This window comes from Diaphorina citri, unplaced genomic scaffold, assembly GCF_000475195.1.
Source record: "Diaphorina citri unplaced genomic scaffold, Diaci psyllid genome assembly version 1.1 scaffold748, whole genome shotgun sequence".
Taxonomy (NCBI): Eukaryota; Metazoa; Arthropoda; class Insecta; order Hemiptera; family Psyllidae; genus Diaphorina; species Diaphorina citri.
The window spans coordinates 109,594-134,810 of record NW_007378181.1 but is presented as its reverse complement, the minus strand read 5'-3'; the positions used below and the strand labels follow the sequence as shown (position 1 = coordinate 134,810).

At 39.3% G+C, this 25,217-nt stretch overlaps 2 protein-coding genes across 2 annotated transcripts in view; one reads left to right on the top strand and one right to left on the bottom strand.

The window, feature by feature from the left end:
• Positions 1-4: 4 nt before the first annotated feature.
• LOC103511758 (transmembrane protein 94-like) lies at positions 5-2,159 on the bottom strand. The gene is made up of 4 exons (XM_008476495.3): positions 1,954-2,159; positions 1,282-1,494; positions 754-989; positions 5-204 (listed from the first exon to the last, which is right to left on the bottom strand). Exons 2-4 carry the CDS (start codon positions 1,419-1,421, stop codon positions 5-7), a joined length of 576 nt encoding a protein of 191 aa, XP_008474717.1. The 5' UTR covers positions 1,422-1,494; positions 1,954-2,159.
• Positions 2,160-2,525: 366 nt separating this feature from the next.
• Positions 2,526-25,217, top strand: part of LOC103511757 (transmembrane protein 94-like) — a 44,856-nt gene continuing 22,164 nt past the window's right edge. Inside the window, 21 exon segments of the mRNA XM_026825421.1 lie at positions 2,526-2,603; positions 4,441-4,503; positions 4,969-5,191; positions 5,861-6,075; positions 8,797-8,967; positions 10,123-10,238; positions 11,038-11,134; positions 11,498-11,558; positions 12,074-12,264; positions 15,325-15,350; positions 16,027-16,225; positions 16,489-16,496; positions 17,041-17,134; positions 17,498-17,724; positions 18,027-18,214; positions 19,321-19,517; positions 19,520-19,697; positions 20,008-20,144; positions 20,496-20,635; positions 22,072-22,200; positions 23,012-23,185. Coding sequence (XP_026681222.1) covers positions 2,526-2,603; positions 4,441-4,503; positions 4,969-5,191; positions 5,861-6,075; positions 8,797-8,967; positions 10,123-10,238; positions 11,038-11,134; positions 11,498-11,558; positions 12,074-12,264; positions 15,325-15,350; positions 16,027-16,225; positions 16,489-16,496; positions 17,041-17,134; positions 17,498-17,724; positions 18,027-18,214; positions 19,321-19,517; positions 19,520-19,697; positions 20,008-20,144; positions 20,496-20,635; positions 22,072-22,200; positions 23,012-23,185 — 2,912 coding nt within the window.

Below are 25,217 nucleotides of genomic sequence, written 5' to 3'. Positions count from 1 at the left end.
GTCTTTATGTTCCTTCGGGTTTAACACAATATGCAGGGGCAGCTTGTCCAGGTCGAAGCAGAATGCAATCCCCACGTACTAGCAGAGACCAAGGTACATTGACAACATGACCCGCCCTGTATGTCCACTGGAGATTTATACAGGGTGAGAATGGCATGTAGAGATGAGGATAGGAGCTCTCGTTCCATTCATACTTGACACAGTCTGAAATACATACAGGATGTTCCAAAAGATGAAATTCTGTTTGTTTTTACAATTATAAGAGGGGAAGGCTATGCAACTATGCATGTTTCTTTGCCATGCCAAAGGTCCTGGGTTTGATACCTACCTCAATAAATTTTGATAGCAAATATTTCACCAAGTAACTTTCTGGGATTTTTTCAAAAGACACCATAAATTCCAAGACATTAGGGGCCCTAATTTAGGAGTACAGTTGGTCCAGTAGTATCACACTTGCTTGACAACCAAAAGACCAGGGTTCAATATCCACCATTGTAAAAAAAACCCTCATATTTTCACTGCATGTATTTCAACAGGTTACTTTCTGGTGGTCTTGTGTTGACCCTAAATGGAAAGTATTATGTCTCTTTCATCCATCTGATGCCTATGGGGCAAAGGTAGGTACTACAGGATGCGCATGCTCTGACACTGACCATTTTATGAAATAAAAATATAAAATTTCATTACTTACTAATAAAAGAAAGAAAAAAAAAAACTTACCTTTCAAAACTCAAAGTACAAAAATGCACTTACCTCTCAACTGGGACAGAACATACTGAATCCGGTAGTAGATTTCATAGTGGCGGCAATAGTTGTCCCATGCATTCACTCCAACACTAACGACACCAAACAGCACCAAGATGAGCCAGAGGAATATTGTCAAGTTACTTGCTATCAGTGCGACAACACTGAGGAGGAGTAGAACGGCACTCAATATGTTGACAAAGCTCCGCTGATTGAAGAGATTGAGAACGTCCTTGATATGACTCCTGAAAATTTAAGATCATATTTAAGTACCTACTTACTCCAAAGTTATCTTAGAGTGGTATAGTCAAAGTGTTAAAGCCACATGTGTTCTAGCACACTTAGAATGGGTTAGGTATAGACCCAGATTCATAGATGTGTACATATAAGCTAAATACATCTTTTAGGGCTGTTATTCCTACACCTAAATCTCAAAGTGGGGGTTTTCTGTACAGATTTAAGCTATACTTATGTATAGAACCAAGGAAAAAGGATAATGATCAAGAAGATCTAAAAAAAAGCAACCAATAAAATTACCAAGTATTCTTTTTTGTTGTATATTCCTTTGCGAGAGATTCCACATCTTCAATAAGGATTTCCAAGGCTTCCTTATTTCCAAGTCCTTCAACTTTCAAATCATCTTCCACAAAGAGATGATCAAACTTTGGCGGGTCCATTGCCACAGAGTTGAACGGTAATTTTTCACCATTAATTTGTGTCCAATGTCAGTTCTATCTGTCACATTACATTCTGAAAGAAAATGAATGAGAAGTATTTGTGGAATGGAGCAAGTTTCAAGATTAAACCCAGATTGCTATCTTCAATCTCATCCTGATGGTTGCTCAAAAGCAGGGTAAAAGGAGCTATCTTTTTCATTGACATGGCTCCTGAATAATTAACAAAAGCAGAGGCGAATGGAGCAAGTTTCAAGATTAAACCCAGATTGCTATCTTCAATCTCATCCTGATGGTTGCTCAAAAGCAGGGTAAAAGGAGCTATCATTGACATGGCTCCTGAATAATTAACAAAAGCAGAGGTATTTACCACCTGAAATCCAAGGCCCAGAGGTGTGCCAAACTGGGAAGCTTCTTGCCCTGGGTTTTACAAGGTCCCTTTTTCCCAACAAACTCAGTCCCTTGATTTTTTGGCACTTGGACAATGTAGGACACATGAAGCAAACTTCTTTAGTAAAAAAAGGGGCATACTTACCTGCAATATTAATCTTGGTCCGAGTCAAGATGACAGATTCCTAGTATTCAAGTGCTTGGGTTTTGGGGGATAATGGAATAATGAATTGGATTTCCAGGACGCTCTTTCCAGGAAACGAAACGGTCCTTTGTCCCTTTGAGGCCTTTGGTCGCTTGGTATGGTATGGTTTGGTTTTTTGATTTTGGTTGGCTTTGGCTTGGATCAAATTTTTCGGTTTCAAATAAACAAGCAACAGCAAACGGCAAACTTGCAAATGCAAACGATAAGAATGCGTTTTTATTGAGAAGGAAGGAAAAATTGGAAAATATGGGGGAATTTTTCAAAAAGAGAGGGAATTTTTCTGTTGCCGTCCGACGGCAAATGGGATTTTTCGCCGTTTGCAAACCGTATTTTAGGGAAAAAATCTTGGCACGAAAATCAAAAAAGTAAACAAAACACTTTTTACGAAAACGTGAACGTGCTGGGTGCACGGTTTGGATAGGAAATAAATTCGTGGATCTTTAATTCTTTTATTCTTTATTCTTATAGCTCCTACCAAATAATTCCTCTATCAGGTCCACAATTAGAGCAGAATGGAGTTGGAAGACTATGTGGAAAAGTTGGAAAAGCAGAAGAGAGCAGAGCGGAAGGAACGCAAGAAAAAAGAGCGAGTAAGTACCTACCACCTTGGATCCAAGGGTCTACCTGGAAGCAGAAGAGAGCAGAGCGGAAGGAACGCAAGAAAAAAGAGCGAGTAAGTACCTACCACCTTGGATCCAAGGGTCTACCTGGAAGACTAGGTTTACATATCTACCTTCCTTTCAAATCCTGAGAAAACTCGGGAAAAGTTCATAAGTTCAGTCAGAATTTATCCCTTATCACTCTCAGTTTTACTCTTAGGTGATGAACTCCACTGTGAAGTCCTATTGTGGAGCAGGATTCATTCCCACTAATGCTGTTGGAAGTAGGTACAAGACACAATAGCCATATTCAGTCTTTTGGCATTACAAAAGAGCACCAGTACTTTTCCTCATTTAATCAAAGTTGGCTATAAAAGTAATTATTTTGTTTTCAGAACAACACCATTTTGTAATTTGTGTGTAGAGGCAACAGGTTCTAAAACTCAATACAGACTCTTCCATTTCCTTTTTAGGCCTGTTGTAACAAAAGTTTTATTACTTGTTTTGGGGGAGATCTGAATCGGCGACTGTTGATTTTTGGCGGATTTCTTCTTAGCGGATTGTGTTTGAGGTGTGGTTACGGTCTCCAATTTTCCGGGTAAGAGGTTGGTTTTCGGTGTTTTCTTGGCGGAATCCTTCCTTTTCCAACGTGCCACACCTATCAGGACTGTGTAGTGGATCTCCTGGCTCAGAGCATCCTTCTGGTCTTTGTCCATCTCCCTCACCTCGTCCCTAGGAAAACATGATAATGGTGGTACTTATTTATACTGCTCGAATAGGACTAAAGAGTCAAGACTAATAGGACGAAAGATCCAGGAGAGGAGACTACAGTGGTATGGTCATGTTGGAAGAAGAGATGAGAGCTACATACGGCTTTGCCATGCCAAAGGTCCTGGGTTTGATACCTACCTCAATAAATTTTGATAGCAAATATTTCACCAAGTAACTTTCTGGGATTTTTCCAAAAGACACCATAAATTCGAAGACATTAGGGGCCAGTTGGTCCAGTAGTATCACACTTGCTTGAAACCAAAAGACCAGGGTTCAATATCCACCATTGTAAAAAAAACCCTCATATTTTCACTGCATGTATTTCAACAGGTTACTTTCTGGTGGTCTTGTGTTGACCCTAAATGGAAAGTATTATGTCTCTTATCATCCATCTGATGCCTATGGGGCAAAGGTAGGTACTACAGGATGAGCATGCTCTGACATTGACCATTTTACGAAATAAAAATATAAAATTCCATTACTTACTAGTAAAAAAAAACTTACCATACAGGATGCGCATGCTCTGACACTGACCATTTTATGAAATAAAAATATAAAATTTCATTACTTACTAATAAAAGAAAGAAAAAAAAAAACTTACCTTTCAAAACTCAAAGTACAAAAATGCACTTACCTCTCAACTGGGACAGAACATACTGAATCCGGTAGTAGATTTCATAGTGGCGGCAATAGTTGTCCCATGCATTCACTCCAACACTAACGACACCAAACAGCACCAAGATGAGCCAGAGGAATATTGTCAAGTTACTTGCTATCAGTGCGACAACACTGAGGAGGAGTAGAACGCTCCACCATCCTCGGAGCGAACCGCGCCACGCACACAAGAATATAATATTTAATTAATTAATAATAAATACGTGGGTCTTACCTTTCAAACAACCTGCTACTTCTCCGTCCAAAACTAGTCTCTCTTGCAATATCCTCTCCTGGGACCCTCTAGGTTCTAGCCCGAAGCAAAGAGTGCAGAGTCAGCATAAACTGACTGGCCGTGGCGTGACACTTCGGTTATTATTACTAGTTATTACCAACGAGCAAGTTCTTTGGTGAATCTGAGAAGCTGATCAAAGCTCTATTTAATGAGGCCAAGCCGGGTAATCATGTAAGTTAAAAACAGGGCAACCTCTGTAATCTAACAAGAGCATTAAACTTGATCCTTCGGTTATTATTACTAGTTACTACCAACGAGCAAGTTCTTTGGTGAATCTGAGAAGCTGATCAAAGCTCTATTTAATGAGGCCAAGTAACAGCCCCAAAAGATGTATTTAGCTTATATGTACACATCTATGAATCTGGGTCTATACCTAACCCATTCTAAGTGTGCTAGAACACATGTGGCTTTAACACTTTGACTATACCACTCTAAGATAACTTTGGAGTAAGTAGGTACTTAAATATGATCTTAAATTTTCAGGAGTCATATCAAGGACGTTCTCAATCTCTTCAATCAGCGGAGCTTTGTCAACATATTGAGTGCCGTTCTACTCCTCCTCAGTGTTGTCGCACTGATAGCGAGTAACTTGACAATATTCCTCTGGCTCATCTTGGTGCTGTTTGGTGTCGTCAGGACGTTCTCAATCTCTTCAATCAGCGGAGCTTTGTCAACATATTGAGTGCCGTTCTACTCCTCCTCAGTGTTGTCGCACTGATAGCAAGTAACTTGACAATATTCCTCTGGCTCATCTTGGTGCTGTTTGGTGTCGTTAGTGTTGGAGTGAATGCATGGGACAACTATTGCCGCCACTATGAAATCTACTACCGGATTCAGTATGTTCTGTCCCAGTTGAGAGGTAAGTGCATTTTTGTACTTTGAGTTTTGAAAGGTAAGGATAGCAATCTGGGTTTAATCTTGAAACTTGCTCCATTCCACAAATACTTCTCATTCATTTTCTTTCAGAATGTAATGTGACAGATAGGACTGACATTGGACACAAATTAATGGTGAAAAATTACCGTTCAACTCTGTGGCAATGGACCCACCAAAGTTTGATCATCTCTTTGTGGAAGATGATTTGAAAGTTGAAGGACTTGGAAATAAGGAAGCCTTGGAAATCCTTGTTGAAGATGTGGAATCTCTTGCAAAGGAATATACAACAAAAAAGAATACTTGGTAATTTTATTGTTTGCTTTTTTTTAGATCATCTTGATCATTATCCTTTTTCCTTGGTTCTATACATAAGTATAGCTTAAATCTGTACAGAAAACCCTCACTTTGAGATTTAGGTGTAGGAATAACAGCCCCCTGGTGTCAGCAAAATAAAATATAGTTGTGCTCTATGTCCGGTGTGATCCATAAATGGATCACATTGGAAATTACCCAAATTAGGCCTTCGTACCTAGCGCTAATTCGTGTTTTTATGCTTCGTACACAATGTGTTAATAATCCAATATTAATTGATTTCAAAAATTGTAAAATGATAATACAAATAAATATAATTATTATTATTAATTGATTTCAGCCAAGTACATTCCCCCTGAGCAACAAAAGCCGTACATGTTTGTCTTTCCATTTGGTGACAAGAGAAAGAAGTCAGTCCGTATTGATCTGGAACACAAACGACGAGCTAAAACCCTTGATGATTCAAAAATTGATGCATACAAGAGAAAGTTGCAGCACAAAATGGAGGCTATGAAAAATAAGATGGCTGCTCTGGGCACGGATTATTGTATTCAGGTGAGAGCTGCTTAATTGTCTTGCGGGAAAAGTCAATTTTAGGATGGTTACTTTGTGTAAGCTTAACCCATTCTTTGCGGCTCTTTGCTCCTACACCCAAGCCTCAGGGATGGTTACTGTTGTATTCTATCTAATAAATGATGAACACTTTTTATTTGTTACATTAATTAACTGGCCTTCATTATTTTATTTAGCTTTCTCTTTTAGAACATTTACACAAAACACAAAAACACAACACTAACACGAGGTGATAAAATATTTCCTACATTACATCCTGACTATTCCTGACTCTGACTGCCGTGACTTATAGCTTGAGTGGTGATGACTAGACTGGGCCTACGAAGATCGACACCGACGCCACAATATCAAATTGATGTTTTACTTCCGCATTCTGTCATTAGCCAATCAAAGGAAACCTTGACGTCACAAACAAACTGGTGTTTTAATTATCAACCAATGAGAATCAAGCCTAAGGTTGCCGAAGTCGGATTTCAACTCTTGCACTACCACTACGTTTTATCCAATTACAATTTAATCAGAGTTGCTGAAGTCAAAATTCAACTTGCATTTATAAGATACTAAAGGCTGTTAAGGTTGTTATAGGAGCTAAAAAGAAGGTTGGTGAAAGCCACCCTGGGTTAGTAAAGATAAGCCTCATTTTATTAACTTTTTACTTTCCTTATCCTATAGGAAGGAAACTAATGTAATCGGGTCTAATTTTCGATGGTCAGTTTTTAGTGCAAAAACGTTTTGAGGTCCCTAGAGCCTAAATCAAAAGTTTCAGCCATTGGTCCGTGTGTCCGTGTCTGTCTGTCTGTCTGTCTGTAAACAAAATATCTCGAGAACGGTAAGAGCTAGAGACTTGAAATTTGGTATGTAGCTGTCAAATGTTTTGGTTAAGTCCGGTGCAACGGTTGGCGGCATTTTGGATAGGAGCTAAAAAGAAGGTTGGTGAAAGCCACCCTGGGTTAGTAAAGATAAGCCTCATTTTATTAACTTTTTTAGATTCAACCAAAGATATTCCGCTTTGGACGTCCACACTTGCTGCCAGAGACCAGTTGTGTATTTTCAATAGTTATCTAGTTATCAGAAAAAAGGTCTCTGAGAGAAATTCTGCTATTTTTCGATGACAAAATTCCAATAATTAAAGAGTCTAGGCGAGCACTCTGGTGGTATGTTTTGGAACATCCACTTACCTAAGATAGCATCCACTAATTTGAGTAGAGCCCTAACGTTATCCACTATAAACGGAGTGAGATATTTGTCGAACTGGTTGCGTATTTCCAGTTGGTCTTCCGTTAGTTGATCGTCATGAGAGTTGACATCGTCTCCCTGAAAAACATCAGAACAGGTTGGATGGAACCCTGCCACTTAAAGCGGTAGCATCCACTAATTTGAGTAGAGCCCTAACGTTATCCACTATAAACGGAGTGAGATATTTGTCGAACTGGTTGCGTATTTCCAGTTGATCTTCTGTTAGTTGATCGTCATGAGAGTTGACATCGTCTCCCTGAAAAACATCAGAACAGGTTGAGTGGAAGACCCTGCCACTTAAAGAGGTAAACTTCCCTTCCTATAGGACAGGGGTTTCCAACTTCCATGTGTATGCGGGCCACATGCTACATTGAGAAGTACTTCGCGGGCCACATATGTGTACCTAGGGGAGCACCCCCCCCAAACTTTTCAGAAATGCCGTTCGATCCAATTTTGAGCGCTGCAGGCGAAATTTTTCAAAAATTATTCTCCTAATTGTAGCAGTAGGAACCTACCAAACCATTTTTAGATAAATTTGTACAAATCTCAAAAAGCTTCGCGGGCCACGAAAATGGTCTGGCGGGCCACATGTGGCCCGCGGGCCGCTAGTTGGAAACCCCTGTTATAGGATAAGGAAAGTAAAAAAAAGAGACTAGAATAATAAACTGCCTTTACCTCAGCAGTCAGCAGTCTAACGAGGTCTTATCCTAAATAGATAAGGTATAAGGTTCGTTCTCGCAACGGTTGGCTTTCTTAGGTACCCTCAAAAGAGCCAGTGTTATTGTCTGTGGCTTGACAGGGCTGGTTTTGTCTCAGTTTTACGTCCTCCAGCGAGACAAGACTTTTTACATAGGAATCGACCATTTATTTAAATTTTTTACCCATTTGCAACTCTTCCATTGGTCCTTTTTCTATTGATTTCACATCTAGGTAGGCACTCCCTTACTGATATTATTGTATTTATCACTATTGTAATATTGTACCTACTGTTAAAAATATAAATAAATTAAAGCATTGTTTATACTAATACTAATATGATTTGGGGTAATTTTGGGGTAGTGCAATTAGAAACACCAACTTAAAAGAAGAAGAAGACGAAGAGGAAGAAGAAAAGATTATGGACTACAGAAGCAGCTGACCCAGCTCAAAATCGCAGTCTCAAAACTACCCCAACCCACCCTATATTTCCCTCTCTCTCTCTCCCTTCAGACATCTTTCTTCTCTTCATTTGGGGTAATTTTGGGGTAGTGCAATTAGAAACACCAACTTAAAAGAAGAAGAAGACGAAGAGGAAGAAGAAAAGATTATGGACTACAGAGGCAGCTGACCCAGCTCAAAATCGCAGTCTCAAAACTACCCCAACCCACCCTATATTTCTCCCCCTCTCTCTCCCTTCAGACAACTTTCTTCTCTTCATTCCCTTTTCTTTCTTTCTCTCTTTTCTAAGACTTTCTCTTCCGATTTCAGTTCTCATCAAACAATTCCTGTCTGGATGTGAAGAAGATCATTCACAAGAAACATATTCTGAACCTGGGCACTTGGTCTGTGCTGAAATCTAACTTCATATCTTGTGTCAAGGGGGATGGGAAGTTTCTAACGCGAACGGCTAATCTACTGCATGTCTTGGGCAGTGTGTCGGTGAGTAACCCGAGGTCCCGGCTTCGATTCTCGGCAGAAGAGAAGTTTTTCCGGCTCTAAGCTTGGAGGTCGGGTTCGATTCTCGGCAGAAAAGAAGTTTTTTTCGGCTAATCTACTGCATGTCTTGGGCAGTGTGTCGGTGAGTAACCCGAGGTCCTGGGTTCGATTCCCGGCAGAAGAGAAGTTTTTTTCTTTGGAATATGGATTCTTGGCAGAAAGGAAGTTTTTTTTCGGCTCTGTGCTTGGAGGTCGGGTTCGATTCTGGGCAGAAAAGAAGTTTTTTGGCTAATCTACTGCATGTCTTGGGCAGTGTGTCGGTGAGTAACCCGAGGTCCTGGGTTCGATTCCCGGCAGAAGAGAAGTTTTTTTCTAATATGGATTCTTGGCAGAAAGGAAGTTTTTTCCGGCTCTAAGCTTGGAGGTCGGGTTCGATTCTCGGCAGAAAGGAAGTTTTTTTTTCGGCTCTGTGCTTGGAGGTTGGGGTGCACACAGCCTCGTGTGGACAATTGAGTAGCTACTTTAGCTTGAAGAGTAGCGCGTCTGCCTTGTAAGCGTTACGTCTCCAATTCGATTCCCGCCCGGGGCGAACTTTATCATAAACAGATAAGGTTCGTTCTCGGAACGGCTGGCTTTCTCCTATCCCGTCTACGCTTTTGGGATGTCAAGACCTTAGCAGTTATAGTTTCCTGTATCAAATCTCATATTATTGTTATGGTTCTCACTCTTATTACCCATAAAAAAATAATAAAAATAGACTCTTGAGTGGAAGGCAACCACTAGGCGAGGTTAACGCCTTAGGCGTTCTCTACCACCTAACCCTTAGAGCTCCATTATTATGAGGTCAAATTCTCAAATAAATGAGGATAAAATACCTCGGCTGGGAAGAGGATAAACATGTCGGCTTTTAACAAATAAACTAATATAATTCTTTGAAGTTCTGCAAAATATATCTGCCTTTTTGGTTCTCCTTATCAAGTTCCACTAGGCGAGGTTAACGCCTTAGGCGTTCTCTACCACCTAACCCTTAGAGCTCCATTATTATGAGGTCAAATTCTCAAATAAATGATAAAATACCTCGGCTGGGATCGAACCCACTGAAGAGTAGAAAAAATCTCACTGTAGATAATTTTATTGTCTTGTGCTTTTGGTTTTCAGACGATTTGTTGTGTAGATAAGAAGGGTATTCTATCTTGGCCCAATCCTACGGCGGAGAAAGTGTTCTTCTTGCGATCCCCCAACTCAAGTGACCTTCTGGACGTAAGAGAAATCAGGTAAATAAATAAATGAAATTTGTGTTTTCACAATATGTGGTGCTCACTGTAGCATTGTAGGATTTTCCAACCATCTCAATAATCCTAACACCCAATGTTTACCTCTTTTCTTGGCCCAATCCTACGGCGGAGAAAGTGTTCTTCTTGCGATCCCCCAACTCAAGTGACCTTCTGGACGTAAGAGAAATCAGGTAAAAGTTTATCAGTAGAGAAAGCAATGGTCCATAATTTGGTCACTCATTCAGATAGCAACCACGTGCAACGTTGCTTAACTTCAGAGATTTGGAACTATTGCTTTCAATGTACTTTCGCCGCTGGCTACAAGGTGTTTTTTTTTTATTTTTTTATTTTTTAAGAGGTTTGACAGAGGGAACTGTAACTCTTCTTGCGATCCCCCAACTCAAGTGACCTTCTGGACGTAAGAGAAATCAGGTAAATAAATAAATGAAATTTGTGTTTTCACAATATTTGGTGCTCACTGTAGCATTGTAGGATTTTCCAACTATCTCAATAATCCTAACACCCAATATTTACCTCTTCATAAATGAAATTTGTGTTTTCACAATATTTGGTGCTCACTGTAGCATTGTAGGATTTTCCAACTATCTCAATAATCCTAACACCCAATGTTTACCTCTTCCGAGAATGTACCTCACCTGTTTAGGATAAAATATGTCTCGGATGGAAATCACTCAGGCAAGGTTAGGTTAATGTGAGTAGGGTCACTTGACTAGGGTGAAAATAAGTGAAGACAAAGTATTCCATTCTCCTATTTAATCTTTTGTGTATTTGTTTGCAGTGAGGAGCCCACACCAAGACTAAACCCGAAGGAAAATAAAGATAAGATTGAAGAGATGGACTATTCCCGGGAACAAGACACCAGACCGGGTAATCATGTAAGTTAAAAACAGGGCAACCTCTGTAATCTAACAAGAGCATTAAACTTGATCCTTCTGTGACGGGTACCTATTTTAGGTATATGAACCTGTCGGAATTAACGTCTCGCGACGGGAGAAAAAGCTTGAAACGAAGAAATACAACAGGAGTTTTGGGAATGGTAATTGTTAATAAGTTATTTATTTGTTATTAATTGGATCCGGTGTTATTTTTGTCTCTATCGAACCTCTAATCTGATTGGTTAATTTCAACTTTTCAAGCCAGCCAGATTGCTCAATCCAAGATTTACACTAAATCAAATATTAAATTCAGATTGTCTTGACCATAATTTAGCCCAATCATCCATGTTCTCTTCTCCTCAGCCGGCCGAAAAAATTCGGCGCGATGTGAAATTCGCACGCGCCCTTCAACTGCCCGTCAAAGGTAAGTTTTTTTTTTTCTTTCTTTTATTAGTAAGTAATGAAATTTTATATTTTTATTTCATAAAATGGTCAGTGTCAGAGCATGCGCATCCTGTAGTACCTACCTTTGCCCCATAGGCATCAGATGGATGAAAGAGACATAATACTTTCCATTTAGGGTCAACACAAGACCACTAGAAAGTAACCTGTTGAAATATATGCAGTGAAAATATGAGTTTTTTTTTATAATGGTGGATATTGAACCCTGGTCTTTTGGTTGTCAAGCAAGTGTGATACTACTGGACCAACTGTACTCCTAAATTAGGGCCCCTAATGTCTTGGAATTTATGGTGTCTTTTGAAAAAATCCCAGAAAGTTACTTGGTGAAATATTTGCTATCAAAATTTATTGAGGTAGGTATCAAACCCAGGACCTTTGGCATGGCAAAGAAACATGCATAGTTGCATAGCCTTCCCCTCTTATAATTGTAAAAACAAACAGAATTTCATCTTTTGGGACATCCTGTATGTATTTCAGACTGTGTCAAGTATGAATGGAACGAAAGCTCCTATCCTCATCTCTACATGCCATTCTCACCCTGTATAAATCTTCAGTGGACACACAGGGCAGGTCATGTTGTCAATGTACCTTGGTCTCTGCTAGTACGTGGGGATTGCATTCTGCTTCGACCTGGACAAGCTGCCCCTGCATATTGTGTCAGATACCAGGTGAGTATGTGCCCCTATTAGATCCAAAATTTAATGAGAAAAATTCCTTTGTGTGTTTATTTTCAGGCAAGTTTTATTAAAATTGAATGAACCGTTTGAGAGATATGTTGTAGGTACCAAACATATCAAAAACAAACAAACAAACAATGCAAATTGCAAAGCCATCAAATTAGAACTTTGCCCTCACTTCTTTTGGTTAAAAATTTCCAATTTCATTCCTAATTTCTCACATATTCTCCTCATTTTTCTCACATTCCCTTGGTGGTATAGTGGTCAAGAGGGTTGCCTGGTAATCAGGTGTGGGTTCAATCCCAGCTGCATTTTATTTTATCCCCATTTAAGGTAAAACACCCAGTTATCGACACCCTTAAGGATTTTTTCATTTTTAATTTGCTATAACTTGTCCATTTATTGAGGTAATTAAGTATTTGAGAATGTGATCACATAATAATGGAGCTTGAAGGGTTAGGTGGTAGAGAACGCCTCCAGCGTTAAACTCGCCTAGAAGTTACCTTCCAATTTCTCATAAAACCTACTCACCTAATCAATAATAACGTCAACCCTCACACATTTTTATCCATTTAGTCTAGTCATCACCACTCAAGCTATAAGTCACGGCAGTCAGAGTCAGGAATAGTCAGGATGTAATGTAGGAAATATTTTATCACCTCGAGTTAGTGTTAAGTGTTTTTGTGTTTTGTGTAAATGTGTTACAAGAGAAAGCTAAATAAAATAATGAAGGCCAGTTGATTAATGTAACAAATAAAAATAGTGTTCATCATTTATTAGATAGAATACAACACTGACATAAGTAACCATCTGAGGCTTGGGTGTAGGAGCAAAAAGCCCCAAAGAATGGGTTAAGCTTACACAAAGTAACCATCCTAAAATTGACTTTCCCACAAGACAATTAAGCAGCTCTCACCTGAATACAATAATCTGTGCCCAGAGCAGCCATCTTGTTTTTCATAGCCTCCATTTTGTGCTGCAACTTTCTCTTGTATGCATCAATTTCTGAAGCATCAAGGGTTTTGACTCGTCGTTTGTGTTCTAGATCAATACGGACTGACTTCTTTCTCTTGTCACCAAATGGAAAGACAAACATGTACGGCTTTTGTTGCTCAGGGGGAATGTACTTGGCTGAAATCAATTAATAATAATTATATTTATTTGTATTATCATTTTACAAATATTAAAATCAATTAATATTGGATTATTAAATAATAATTATAGACCTCTGTAGCCTAGTGAATATCAAATTTGTCTAGTCTTGCTGTTTAAAACACATATTTTTTCTACAACATGTAATTGAGCTCTATTTCAAATAAATGAGGATAAAATTCCATACCTCGGCTGGGATCGAACCCACGCCCTCCTGTTTACCAGGCGAGCGTCTTGACCACTACACTACCGAGGCAGGTATTAGTGGTCCTTTGTACGGTATCAGCTTGGCGTAAGAGTCATGACTTTGAAGCGCCGCCATTTTGAATCAGGATGGAATGTGACATTGTGACAACTTTAAGTAGCCTATGGCAACCTAGGTACTCTTCTTAGCAATCACGAAAAAAATCATCAAAATCAGTCGAGCCGTTTTCTTGTGAAGAGAGGACCACAAAAGGTCTATCGGCGTGACAGATAAACGGAAAATTTTCTCTTGTGATTTTTGGAATCGTGGATGCTTAAGGAGTAAGAACTGTAAGAAGAACTAAAAATTTCAAGCTAAAGTGGTTGGCAAAAAGTCTAATATGGAATAAATGCTTAATTTTTCAGGTGTTGATTTTTTTAGTGGCTACATTCATTTTATGCTTGGTTAAACCCATTTCAATACCACTCTGCCTCTGTTACCTATGGCTAAACCATGGTCTAATAAGGAAATAAATGCTTATTTTACCAGGTTCTAGTTATCCTAGTGAACATCTTCCGTCACAGTTATTACACAGAATGGCTAAACCACATTTCCTGGCTAGATCTATGCTTGGTTCAACCCATTACAATAACACTGCCTCTCTTACCTATGGTGCTGCCGATAGCTTGGTTCATATTGAATAATTATGGAAATGCAGTCCTCCAGTCGTCGTATCAACAAGAAGTAAGTATGGAACCCGCGACCTCTGAATTGTGAAACCTCTGGGGGCCCGTTCCTGAAAGGGATGGAGTGGTCTTGTGTTCCTAGAATCTGTGAACTGAACTATTTTAGGAGGAGAGACTTGCGCAAATGAGGGAAAGTAACCCGTTGAAATATTTGCAATCGAAAAACGAGTACAAATTTTTGTCGATGGTGGAATTCGAACCCGGGACCCTCTGCATGGCAAGCAAACGCATTACCACAGGACCAACCGTGCCCCCTTGGTATGTAGGTACCTAATAATGGTGTAAAAATACGGTCAAAAGCTTGGAAATACCGACCTACATACGAGTATTAAGTAGCTAATGAAGGACCACAAAAGGTCTATCGGCGTGACAGACAAACGGAAAATTTTCTCTTGTGATTTTTGGAATCGTGGATGCATAAGGAGTAAGAACTGTAAGAAGAACTAAAAATTTCAAACTAAAGTGGTTGGCAAAAAGTCTAATATGGAATAAATGCTTATTTTTCAGGTGTTGATTTTTTTTAGTGGCTACATTTATTTTATGCTTGGTTAAACCCATTTCAATACCACTCTGCCTCTGTTACCTGTGGCTAAACCATGGTCTAATAAGGGAATAAATGCTTAATTTTCCAGGTTCTAGTTATCCTAGTGAACATCTTTCGTCACAGTTATTACACAGAATGGCTAAACCACATTTCCTGGCTAGACCTATGCTTGATTCAACCCATTACTATAACACTGCCTCTCTTACCTAACGCTAAAAAAATGGTCTAATAAGGGAATACATGCTTATTTTTCCAGGTTCTAGTTATCCTAGTGAACATCTTTCGTCACAGTTATTACACAGAATGGCTAAACCACATTTCCTGGCTAGATCTATGCTTGATTCAACCCATTACAATAACACTGCCTCTCTTACCTATGGTGCTGCCGATAGCTTGGTTCATAATGAATAATTATGGAAATGCAGTCCTCCAGTCATCGTATCAACAAGAAGTAAGTATGTAACCCGCAACCTCTGAATTGTGAAACCTCTGGGGGCCCGTTCCTGAAAGGGATGGAGTGGTCTTGTGGTTTTCCTAGAATCTGTGAACTGAACTATTTTAGAGGGAGAGAGACTTGCAAAAAATGAGGTATGTAGGTACCTAATAATGGTGTAAAAATACGGTCAAAAGCTTGGAAATACCGACCTACATACGAGTATTAAGTAGCTAATGATTCAGAATTGGTTCTTTTTCTATTGATTTCACATCTAGGTAGGAACTCCCTTACTGATATTATTGCTTTTATCACTATTGTAATATTGTACCTACTGTTTTAAAAATATAAATAAAATAAAGCACTGTTTATACTAATACTAATATGATTAGGGGTAATTTTGGGGCAGTGCAATTAGAAACACCAACTTAAAAGAAGAAGAAGACGAAGAAGAAGAAGAAAAGATTATGGACTACAGAAGCAGCTAACCCAGCTCAAAATCGCAGTCGCAAAACTACCCCAACCCACCCTATATTTCTCTCTCTCTCTCTCCCTTCAGACATCTTTCTTCTCTTCATTCCCTTTTCTTTCTCTCTCTTTTCTAAGACAACCCGTTGAAATATTTGCAATCGAAAAACGAGTACAAATTTTTGTCGATGGTGGAATTCGAACCCGGGACCTTCTGCATGGCAAGCAAACGCATTACCACAGGACCAACCGTGCCCCCTGTGTTTCCAGGATTCAAGCAATACCGTCCAATAGCTGAAGTCCTGGACCTGACTCATAACAAGTACTCCCCCTTCGAGCTTAACTTCGACAGCCCCCAGTGGTCCGAACACTTGAGTTCACTCAAGCCCCTCGGCCTCGCTATACTACTCAACACATGCAAATATGTTTTCGTCAAAATCGAACAATGTGTTTAATTTAAAAGGTCAGGTAACAACGTAAACGACCTACTAATCAACACGAACGACCATTTAGTCAGTGTTAAAGAGAGAGAGAGAGAGAGAGAGAGAGAGAGAGAGAGAGAGAGAAAAAAACTAGAATGGTAAAAATTTGAACCGATTGCAATACAGAATACTTTCTCATTACCTTGTATAGGTTTCCTATACATAGTGGTAATAGAAAGTAAAAATGACACCTGTTGCATTTACAGGTGTCTCTGTGAGCTGGCTAAACAGATAGGATTCGCTTACAACGCGGCCGAGAACTATCGTCTGGATTTGCAACTCTCCACGTACCGGCATTTCGTAAGTGTAAACCCGACCTTATAATGATAATTTAGTTTATAAATCTTTGGAGGAGTCAGCCTAATTATATTTTATCTTGGAACATAGCACGCCTGCCTTGTAAGCGCTAGGTATTCCCGCCCACCGCCCAGGCGAAATTCATCAGATAAGAAGGACCAGTTGCCAGGACGAACCTTTGAGACGATAAGACCACCGGTGTTATTAATAAAATATGGGTCCAACTGAGCCAAAAATATGTTTTCATCAAAATCGAACAATGTGTTTAATTTAAAAGGTCAGGTAACAACGTAAACGACCTACTAATCAACACGAACGACCTTTTAGTCAGTGTTAAAGAGAGAGAAAAAAACTAGAATGGTAAAAATTTGAACCGATTGCAATACTTTCTCATTACCTTGTATAGGTTCCCTATACATAGCGGTAGTAGAAAGTAAAAATGACACCTGCTGCATTTACAGGTGTCTCTGTGAGCTGGCTAAACAGATAGGATTCGCTTACAACGCGGCCGAGAACTATCGTCTGGATTTGCAACTCTCCACGTACCGGCATTTCGTAAGTGTAAACCCGACCTTATAATGATAATTTAATTTATAATCTTTGGAGGAGTCAGCCTAATTATATTTTATCTTGGAACATAGCACGCCTGCCTTGTAAGCGCTAGGTACGATTTCCGCCCACCGCCCAGGCGAAATTTATCGTAAACAGATAAGAAGGACCAGTTCCCAGGACGAACCTTTGAGATGATAAGACCTCCGGTGTTATTTTTGTCTCTATCGAACCTCTAATCTGATTGGTTAATTTCAACTTTTCAAGCCAGCCAGATTGCTCAATCCAAGATTTACACTAAATCAAATATTAAATTCAGATTGTCTTGACCATAATTTAGCCCAATCATCCATGTTCTCTTCTCCTCAGCCGGCCGAAAAAATTCGGCGCGATGTGAAATTCGCACGCGCCCTTCAACTGCCCGTCAAGACCAAGCTCAAGTTCCCCTTCCCTCATATGGTGGCCGTTGTTGTAGAGGAGGCCCTGGCCACCTCCGGCCCCCAACTGTTTAGTCAGGGTACGGCCGACATTCTCCTAGACTCGTGTGTCGATTATTGGAACGGAGAAGAGGTGGTGTCCCTAAGTCTGTCCGATAGGTAAGTTAATATAACTCTGTCGCGAAATCAATGTGATTTCTCAAAACAATACAGTTATCTGTCACGAAATTTCGGCTTCTGATCCCTCAAATCTCTCTCAGTGTAAACTGTGTAAACAGAATAGAAATACCTTGTTTATACTGTCAGAATGAGACTGAAAAGTCCCTTCATTCCCGCAGTCTACACAAGGTCTTGAATATTTCATAGATATATTTTATAATTATGCAATGAAACCTTGTTTGAATTAAAAAAAAAGAAAAGAAATTAACACTGTTGTCCTTGTTTTTCTCGTCGCCTCTCAGGAAGAAGATCCAGGATTTCTACCAGCGTACTAGTCTCCTGGCGTATTGCACAGCGTTCGCCTATCGTCCCCTAATGCATCGCATTGACAAATCCCTGAGCAATATCTACGTGGAACTGTCGCCAGATTGCAAGAAACTGTACGAATACTGCCAGAGTCCCGAACTACTGCCGTCCAGCCAATCAACAGGTGAGTGCCCGTTCCACGTTGTATCGTGGGGAAAAAATACGTCGTGTCGTGTATAGTGGGAACACTCCCATTTAAATTACAATTACTACAGGACATTGCGAGGAAAAAAATCGTATCATGTGTACTCCGGGGAACACTCCCATTAATAAATTATATTGCCTACAGGACATTCGGGAAAAAAGTGCCTTCCAAATTCTTAAAAAAAAAAAAAAAAAAAAAAAAAAAAAAAATCGTTTCGTGCTCAAGTGGGAACACTCTCTAAATTACATTACCTACAGGACATTCGGGAAAAAATCGTGTCGTGTGTAGTGGAAACACTGCAGGGTTTATACGCGACCTGAAAAACCTTGAAAAGTCATGGAATCTGAAAATCGGCCGAAAAGTCATGGAAAACCGTGAAAATTTAAAGAAAACCTGGAAAAGTCATGGAATTTCCCACCCGGTCAAAAATTAAAAATCTTCAAATTAAATATCAAGTTTTTCCGGAAAAACGGCCTGCGGCGCATTCCCCCTCATATTCCTAAACTTTCTGCATATTACAGATTTTTTTTAAATGAAGAGTTAGTCGACCTGTTCCACCAAACAGAACGACTTAGGATATGTATGTATGCCCCTTAATTTTTCTGGAAAAGTCATGGAAATTTTCTGAAAAAGTCATGGAATAGTCATGGAATTTCATTCCGGGAAAAGAGTATAAACCCTGCACTCTCATTTAAATTACATTGCCTACAGGACATTCGGGAAAAAAATCGATTCCCGGCGGGGTCGAAGTTTTTTTCGGCTCTGTGCTTAGGATTCGGGGTGCACTCGACCTCTTGAGGACAGTTGAGGAGCTACTTTAATCGAGTAGCGGCCAGTGGCGACATTACTAGTGTAAAAAGATATTCAAGTATGGAAATTGACTGCAAAGGAGGCACTTATTATTATGTTAAGGTGGTCTCTCTTCTTGATCCCCCATGTGCCGCGTCCATTTTAATTTAGGACTATTGCACTACCTTCACTTAGTAATGCTGTGATATCCACAAAATTATTAAAAAGTTCTGCTTTACCACAAAGAAGTCTTGATTTCATTTTGATTTTTGATTTTCCTTGTTTGAATGTTCCAGACAATTTGCTCGGAAAGGAGAAGGTTCTGTCAGATGTAGTCGAGTGTTTCCAAGAGGAATGTAACCAAGTGTTCATTGGAATGGTGACCATGCAATATCAGACCATCTATGATATGGTACGTACTATGCTTCCATTCTGGAGATCCCGGGTTCGATTCCCGGCAGGGGCCAAGTTTTTTTTTATTATTATTCGGTAAAGGAGAAGGTTCTGTCAGATGTAGTCGAGTGTTTCCAAGAGGAATGTAACCAAGTGTTCATTGGAATGGTGACCATGCAATATCAGACCATCTATGATATGGTACGTACTATGCTTCCACTCTGGAGGTCCCGGGTTCGATTCCCGTCAGGGACCAAGTTTTTTTATTCGGAAAGAGAAGGTTCTGTCAGGTGTAGTCGAATGTTTTCAAGAGGAATGTAACCAAGTGTTCATTGGAATGGTGACCATGCAATATCAGACCATCTATGATATGGTACGTACTATGGTTCCATTCTGGAGGTACTGGATTCCCGACAGGGACCAAGTTACCTAAAATGCTTTCACCGGTCACTATGCGCATTTTTATTACATAGCTACTCTTTTCTTCACAAGGCTGAGTGGGCCCCGCAATTATGAAAATCTTATGGCCCATTAGTCGTTTTTGCGGGAAAACCCCTCATTTTTAGTACTTTTTTTACACCGTTTGTAAGAGCTATTTCGATTCACCGAATGTAATTCTGATCTGACGTGTCAAATGCTAGAGATTATGCAGGAATATGAACAGATCATATGCGTGGTCGGGTCGTGCGCTAACAACGAGAACTTTCCCATCTTCTCACAAGCAGATGTCAGGTATGTTGGAAACTTGTGAGGGGTTTGACTCAAAAACGTATATACATATAACCTTGTTTACATCTTTGATATAAACGACTAAAAAAAAGGAATTTCAATTGTGTTGAGCATAAATGCTTGTCACAAATGTCGTCCCCTGCTTCATACACTACGCTAAATTTTATGACTTGACTTGGACTCGAACCACCAACCTCCAGATCCAGAGTCCACCGCGCTAACCACTGCACCACTGAGGTTGGTGATATAAACGACTACATATATGTACATATGAAAATCTTATGGCCCATTAGTTGTTTTTGCGGAAAACCCCTCATTTTTAGTACTTTTTTTACACCGTTTGTAAGAGCTATTTCGATTCACCGAATGTAATTCTGATCTGACGTGTCAAATGCTAGAGATTATGCAGGAATATGAACAGATCATATGCGTGGTCGGGTCGTGCGCTAACAACGAGAACTTTCCCATCTTCTCACAAGCAGATGTCAGGTATGTTGGAAACTTGTGAGGGGTTTTTATTTTTTTTTTGACATACGGCGTTTTCGCTTAGCACGGCAGTATTAGTATAGTGTATTAAGCGGGGAATGATATTTGTGACAAGCATTTATGCTTACTGCTTGACACAATTAAAATTCGTCCTTTTTTTATGTCTTCGTTTTGTTTTTCTGTCTAATTTTCTTTTTTTCTCTCTCTCTTCTCCCCCTCTTTGCATGGTGTGCCCCTCCCTCTCACTATTCCATCATCTGTGTGTGCATTACTCACTTGCATGTACTCTCTGCTATTCACCACCGCTCAATTGTACCCCGCTTTGTATTTGGAATAATTGACTATTGGAATTGATTGGTTCTGAAACTGATCGATTGATTTCCGTACTCGACTCTACAACCCCTTGAACCAAATCATGTAAATTACTTGAAATTGAACTGAATTTGTGGACCAACGTTAAACTGATTGAAATTTGCGGTACCATATTGAATTGGCGTACCCATGAAATTTGTGGATCACTTTTAAATTGATTGAAATTTAATTTGCGGTACCATTTAATTGGCGTACCCATGAAATTTTGCGGATCAACTGTAAGTGGATTAAAAATTTGTGGTACCAACTTGAATCCGATTGAATTTTGCGGATTTGGATTAATTAAAAAAAATGCGGTACCAACTGATTGAAATTTGCCGTACCATATTGATTTTGCTGATGAATTTCAAATTGAACAAAATTTGCGGCACCAACTTAAACTGATGGAACTTGAAATTGAACTGAATTTGTGGACCAACGTTAAACTGATTGAAATTTGCGGTACCATATTGAATTGGCGTACCCATGAATTTTGCGGACCAAATTAATAATTGAAATTTGTGGATCACTTTTAAATTGATTGAAATTTGCGGTACCATTTAATTGGCGTACCCATGAAATTTTGCGGATCAACTGTAACTGGATTAAAAATTTGTGGTACCAACTGGAATCCGATTGAATTTTGCGGATTTGGATTGATTAAAAAAAAATGCGGTACCAACTGATTTAAATTTGCCGTACCATATTGATTTTGCTGATGACTTTCAAAGATGGAGAGAAAACTTTTCCTCGCTCGCCTAATATTTGAGTTTCGTTTATGTTTTTAGTTTGATAACTATGCAGCTAATAGGATTGAAATTTGCGGTACCATTTAATTGGCGTACCCATGAAATTTTGCGGATCAACTGTAACTGGATTAAAAATTTGTGGTACCAACTTAAATCCGATTGAACATTGCGGATTTGGATTGATTAAAAAAAATGCGGTACCAACTGATTGAAATTTGCCGTAACATATTGATTTTGCTGATGAATTTCAAATTGAATAAAATTTGCGGCACCAACTTGAACTGATGGAACTAATCCTTCGGAACATTTATTGGAAACAAATTTGTGGTGCGATATTTGAACGCACGTGATTGGTTCTCTATTGGTAACGTTCTGTAGCGTCCAATCAGATGGCATTACCGAGTACCCGGATTGTAAGGACGAATTCTTATTGGACGAGAAGATACCTCTGCTCAATATTTATCCTAGGTACGTTCAGTCGTGCATGTAAGTAAAAATAACCTTCTGTATGAATATACTTGTAGAATAGACGTGTTGTTGGTCTTCAGAAAGAAAGTTTTCCATACTTTTATGGGTAAAATACTTATAAGATCTTTCCAGAGGGACAAGCTAACCCTCTTTTAAAGCTTTAGTTTTTCTTATTCAAATATATCAAGCGTGCCGGGAGGCGCGCGAACGTCAAGAGTTCGAAGCGCCGCCCGGCCTATATTATTTTATAAGACCTTGTTTGGACTGCTGGAGTAAAAGGACTTTTCAGTCTCATTTTGGCAGTATAAATAATGTATATTCTGTTCCATTCTAAAGATTATTTCGACTTTCTAAAGCTCTAAATTTGTTTCTAAAGTTCTAAAATCTGTCTCTCATTTTCTATTTTAGTTTTTCTCTCTCTCATTTCAGTTCTCTTAAATTTGTTTCTAAAGTCACTTTTGGAGTATAAATAATGTATATTCTGTTCCATTCTAAAGACTATTACGACTTTCTAAAGCTCTAAATTTGTTTCTGAAGTTCCGGGATTCCGGAGCGAAGCGACGGAATTCAGCTAGTTATTTTATAAGACCTTGTTTAGACTGCTGGAGTAAAAGGACTTTTCATTCTCACTTTTGGAGTATAAATAATGTATATTCTGTTCCATTCTAAAGACTATTACGACTTTCTAAAGCTCTAAATTTGTTTCTGAAGTTCTAAAATCTGTCTCTCATTTTCTATTTTAGTTTTTCTCTCTCTCATTTCAGTTCTCTTAAATTTGTTTCTAAAATTCTAAATTTGTCTCTCATTTCAGTTCTCTCTCTCAATCGCGAGGCCTGAGCATGTCCGCTCCCAACACATCCACTGACGACCTGGATGAGGTCAAAGTGGAAGGTCTGTCCCCTGGAGGTGAACCACTCTCACCCAATGATAGTGGAGAGGGGGCGGAGGAGGAGGAGAATCTGGGAGAGTACAAGGAAACTTATGTGTGAGTAAATTGTTAATTAAAAAAAAAAGTGTTTCACCGCCGTTTTTATTTCGTTGCAATGAAACGTTGGACTCGTGTGGTCTGTGTCGTAGCAATGTGGAAGGTCTGTCCCGTGGAGGTAAACCTGTCTCACCCAATGATAGTGGAGAGGAGGCGGAGGAGGAGGAGAATCTGGGAGAGTACAAGGAAACTTATGTGTGAGTAGATTGTCAAAATTTTAATAATTTGTTAGCTATATCCGGGACTACGATTTGAGTTTATAAACTTTGTTTAACTCTTGAAATACTCTGGTTGGGAAAAAGTTTGAATCAAGGAAAAGGAAAGACGTCAACCCATCAGATCGCTTATTCCTAAACCCAGTTTAAAGTCAATTGTTGTTCCGGACATTAGAAAAAAAAAATAATAAGTTCCCGATTTTGAAAATTTGGACCGATTGCAATACTTTCATTACTAGTATAGCTCCGCTATACTGTAGTAATAGAAAGTAAAAATTAAGCATACTTACTCAAACAAATATTTGTGACAAATGTCATTCCTCGATTAATTTTATGCCTTGACTTGGACTCGAACCACCAAACTTCAGGATCCGGACTCCACCGCGCTAACCAATCTGAGCGCACGGTAGTGCGCTAGGCCAAGTTCCAGCAAGCACTACCTAGTGTATCTTTATATTTTTGTTTTTTTTTTTTTTTTTTTCATTAGGCGCTTTAACACTTGCGTGTCGTTCGCGCCGTGTGAGTAGATTGTAAAAATTTCAATCATTTCTTAGATATTGTCTTATAGCCGGTACTACAATTTAAACTTTGTTTAACTCTTGTAATACTCTGATTGGGAAAAAGTTTGGATCAAGGAAAAGGAAAGACGTCAACCCATCAGATCGCTTATTCCTAAACCGAGTTTAAAGTCAATTGTTGTTCCGGACATTAGGAAAAAAAAAAATTAAACATACTCAAATAAATATTTGTGACAAATGTCATTCCTCGATTAATTTTATGCCTTGACTTGGACTCGAACCACCAAACTTCAGGATCCGGAGTCCGCCACGCTAACTAATATCCAGTACACACACCACTGAAGTTGATGGAAAGGATTATTTAGACGGTATTTTCTTCAAACTCCATGAAGAAGAAGAAAAAACTTTAACTTAAAACAATAACTTTAACTCCCTATCCGTGGCAATAATAAGCATACTCAAATAAATATTTGTGACAAATGTCATTCCTCGATTAATTTTATGCCTTGACTTGGACTCGAACCACCAAACTCCAGGATCCAGAGTCCGCCGCGCTAACCAATATCCAGTACACACACCACTGAAGTTGATGGAAAGGATTATTTTGACGGTATTTTCTTCAAACTCCATGAAGAAGAAGAAAAAAAAAACTTAAAACAATGAATTAAAAAAGAAAAGAAATTAACACTGTTGTCCTTGTTTTTCTCGTCGCCTCTCAGGAAGAAGATCCAGGATTTCTACCAGCGTACCAGTCTCCTGGCGTATTGCACAGCGTTCGCCTATCGTCCCCTAATGCATCGCATTGACAAATCCCTGAGCAATGTCTACGTGGAACTGTCGCCAGATTGCAAGAAACTGTACGAATACTGCCAGAGTCCCGAACTACTGCCGTCCAGCCAATCAACAGGTGAGTGCCCGTTCCCCGTTGTCATCGGGGAAAAAATCGTGTCGTGTATAGTGGGAACACTCCCATTTAAATTACATTACCTACAGGACATTCGGGAAAAAATCGTGTCATGTGTAGTGGGAACACTCTCATTTAAATTATATTACCTACAGGACATTCGGGAAAAAATCGTGTCATGTGTAGTGGGAACACTCTCATTTAAATTATATTACCTACAGGACATTCGGGAAAAAATCGTGTCATGTGTAGTGGGAACACTCTCATTTAAATTATATTACCTACAGGACATTCGGGAAAAAATCGTGTCATGTGTAGTGGGAACACTCTCATTTAAATTATATTACCTACAGGACATTCGGGAAAAAATCGTGTCATGTGTAGTGGGAACACTC

Excerpts from the sequence above, each read along its gene's own strand:
- LOC103511758 (XM_008476495.3), bottom strand. The coding sequence starts at position 1,421 with ATGGACCCGCCAAAGTTTGATCATCTCTTTGTGGAAGATGATTTGAAA. Across the intron at positions 990-1,281 it reads ACAACAAAAAAGAATACTTG|GAGTCATATCAAGGACGTTC; the intron begins GTAATTTTATTG and ends TTAAATTTTCAG. Across the intron at positions 205-753 it reads TGTTCTGTCCCAGTTGAGAG|ACTGTGTCAAGTATGAATGG; the intron begins GTAAGTGCATTT and ends TATGTATTTCAG.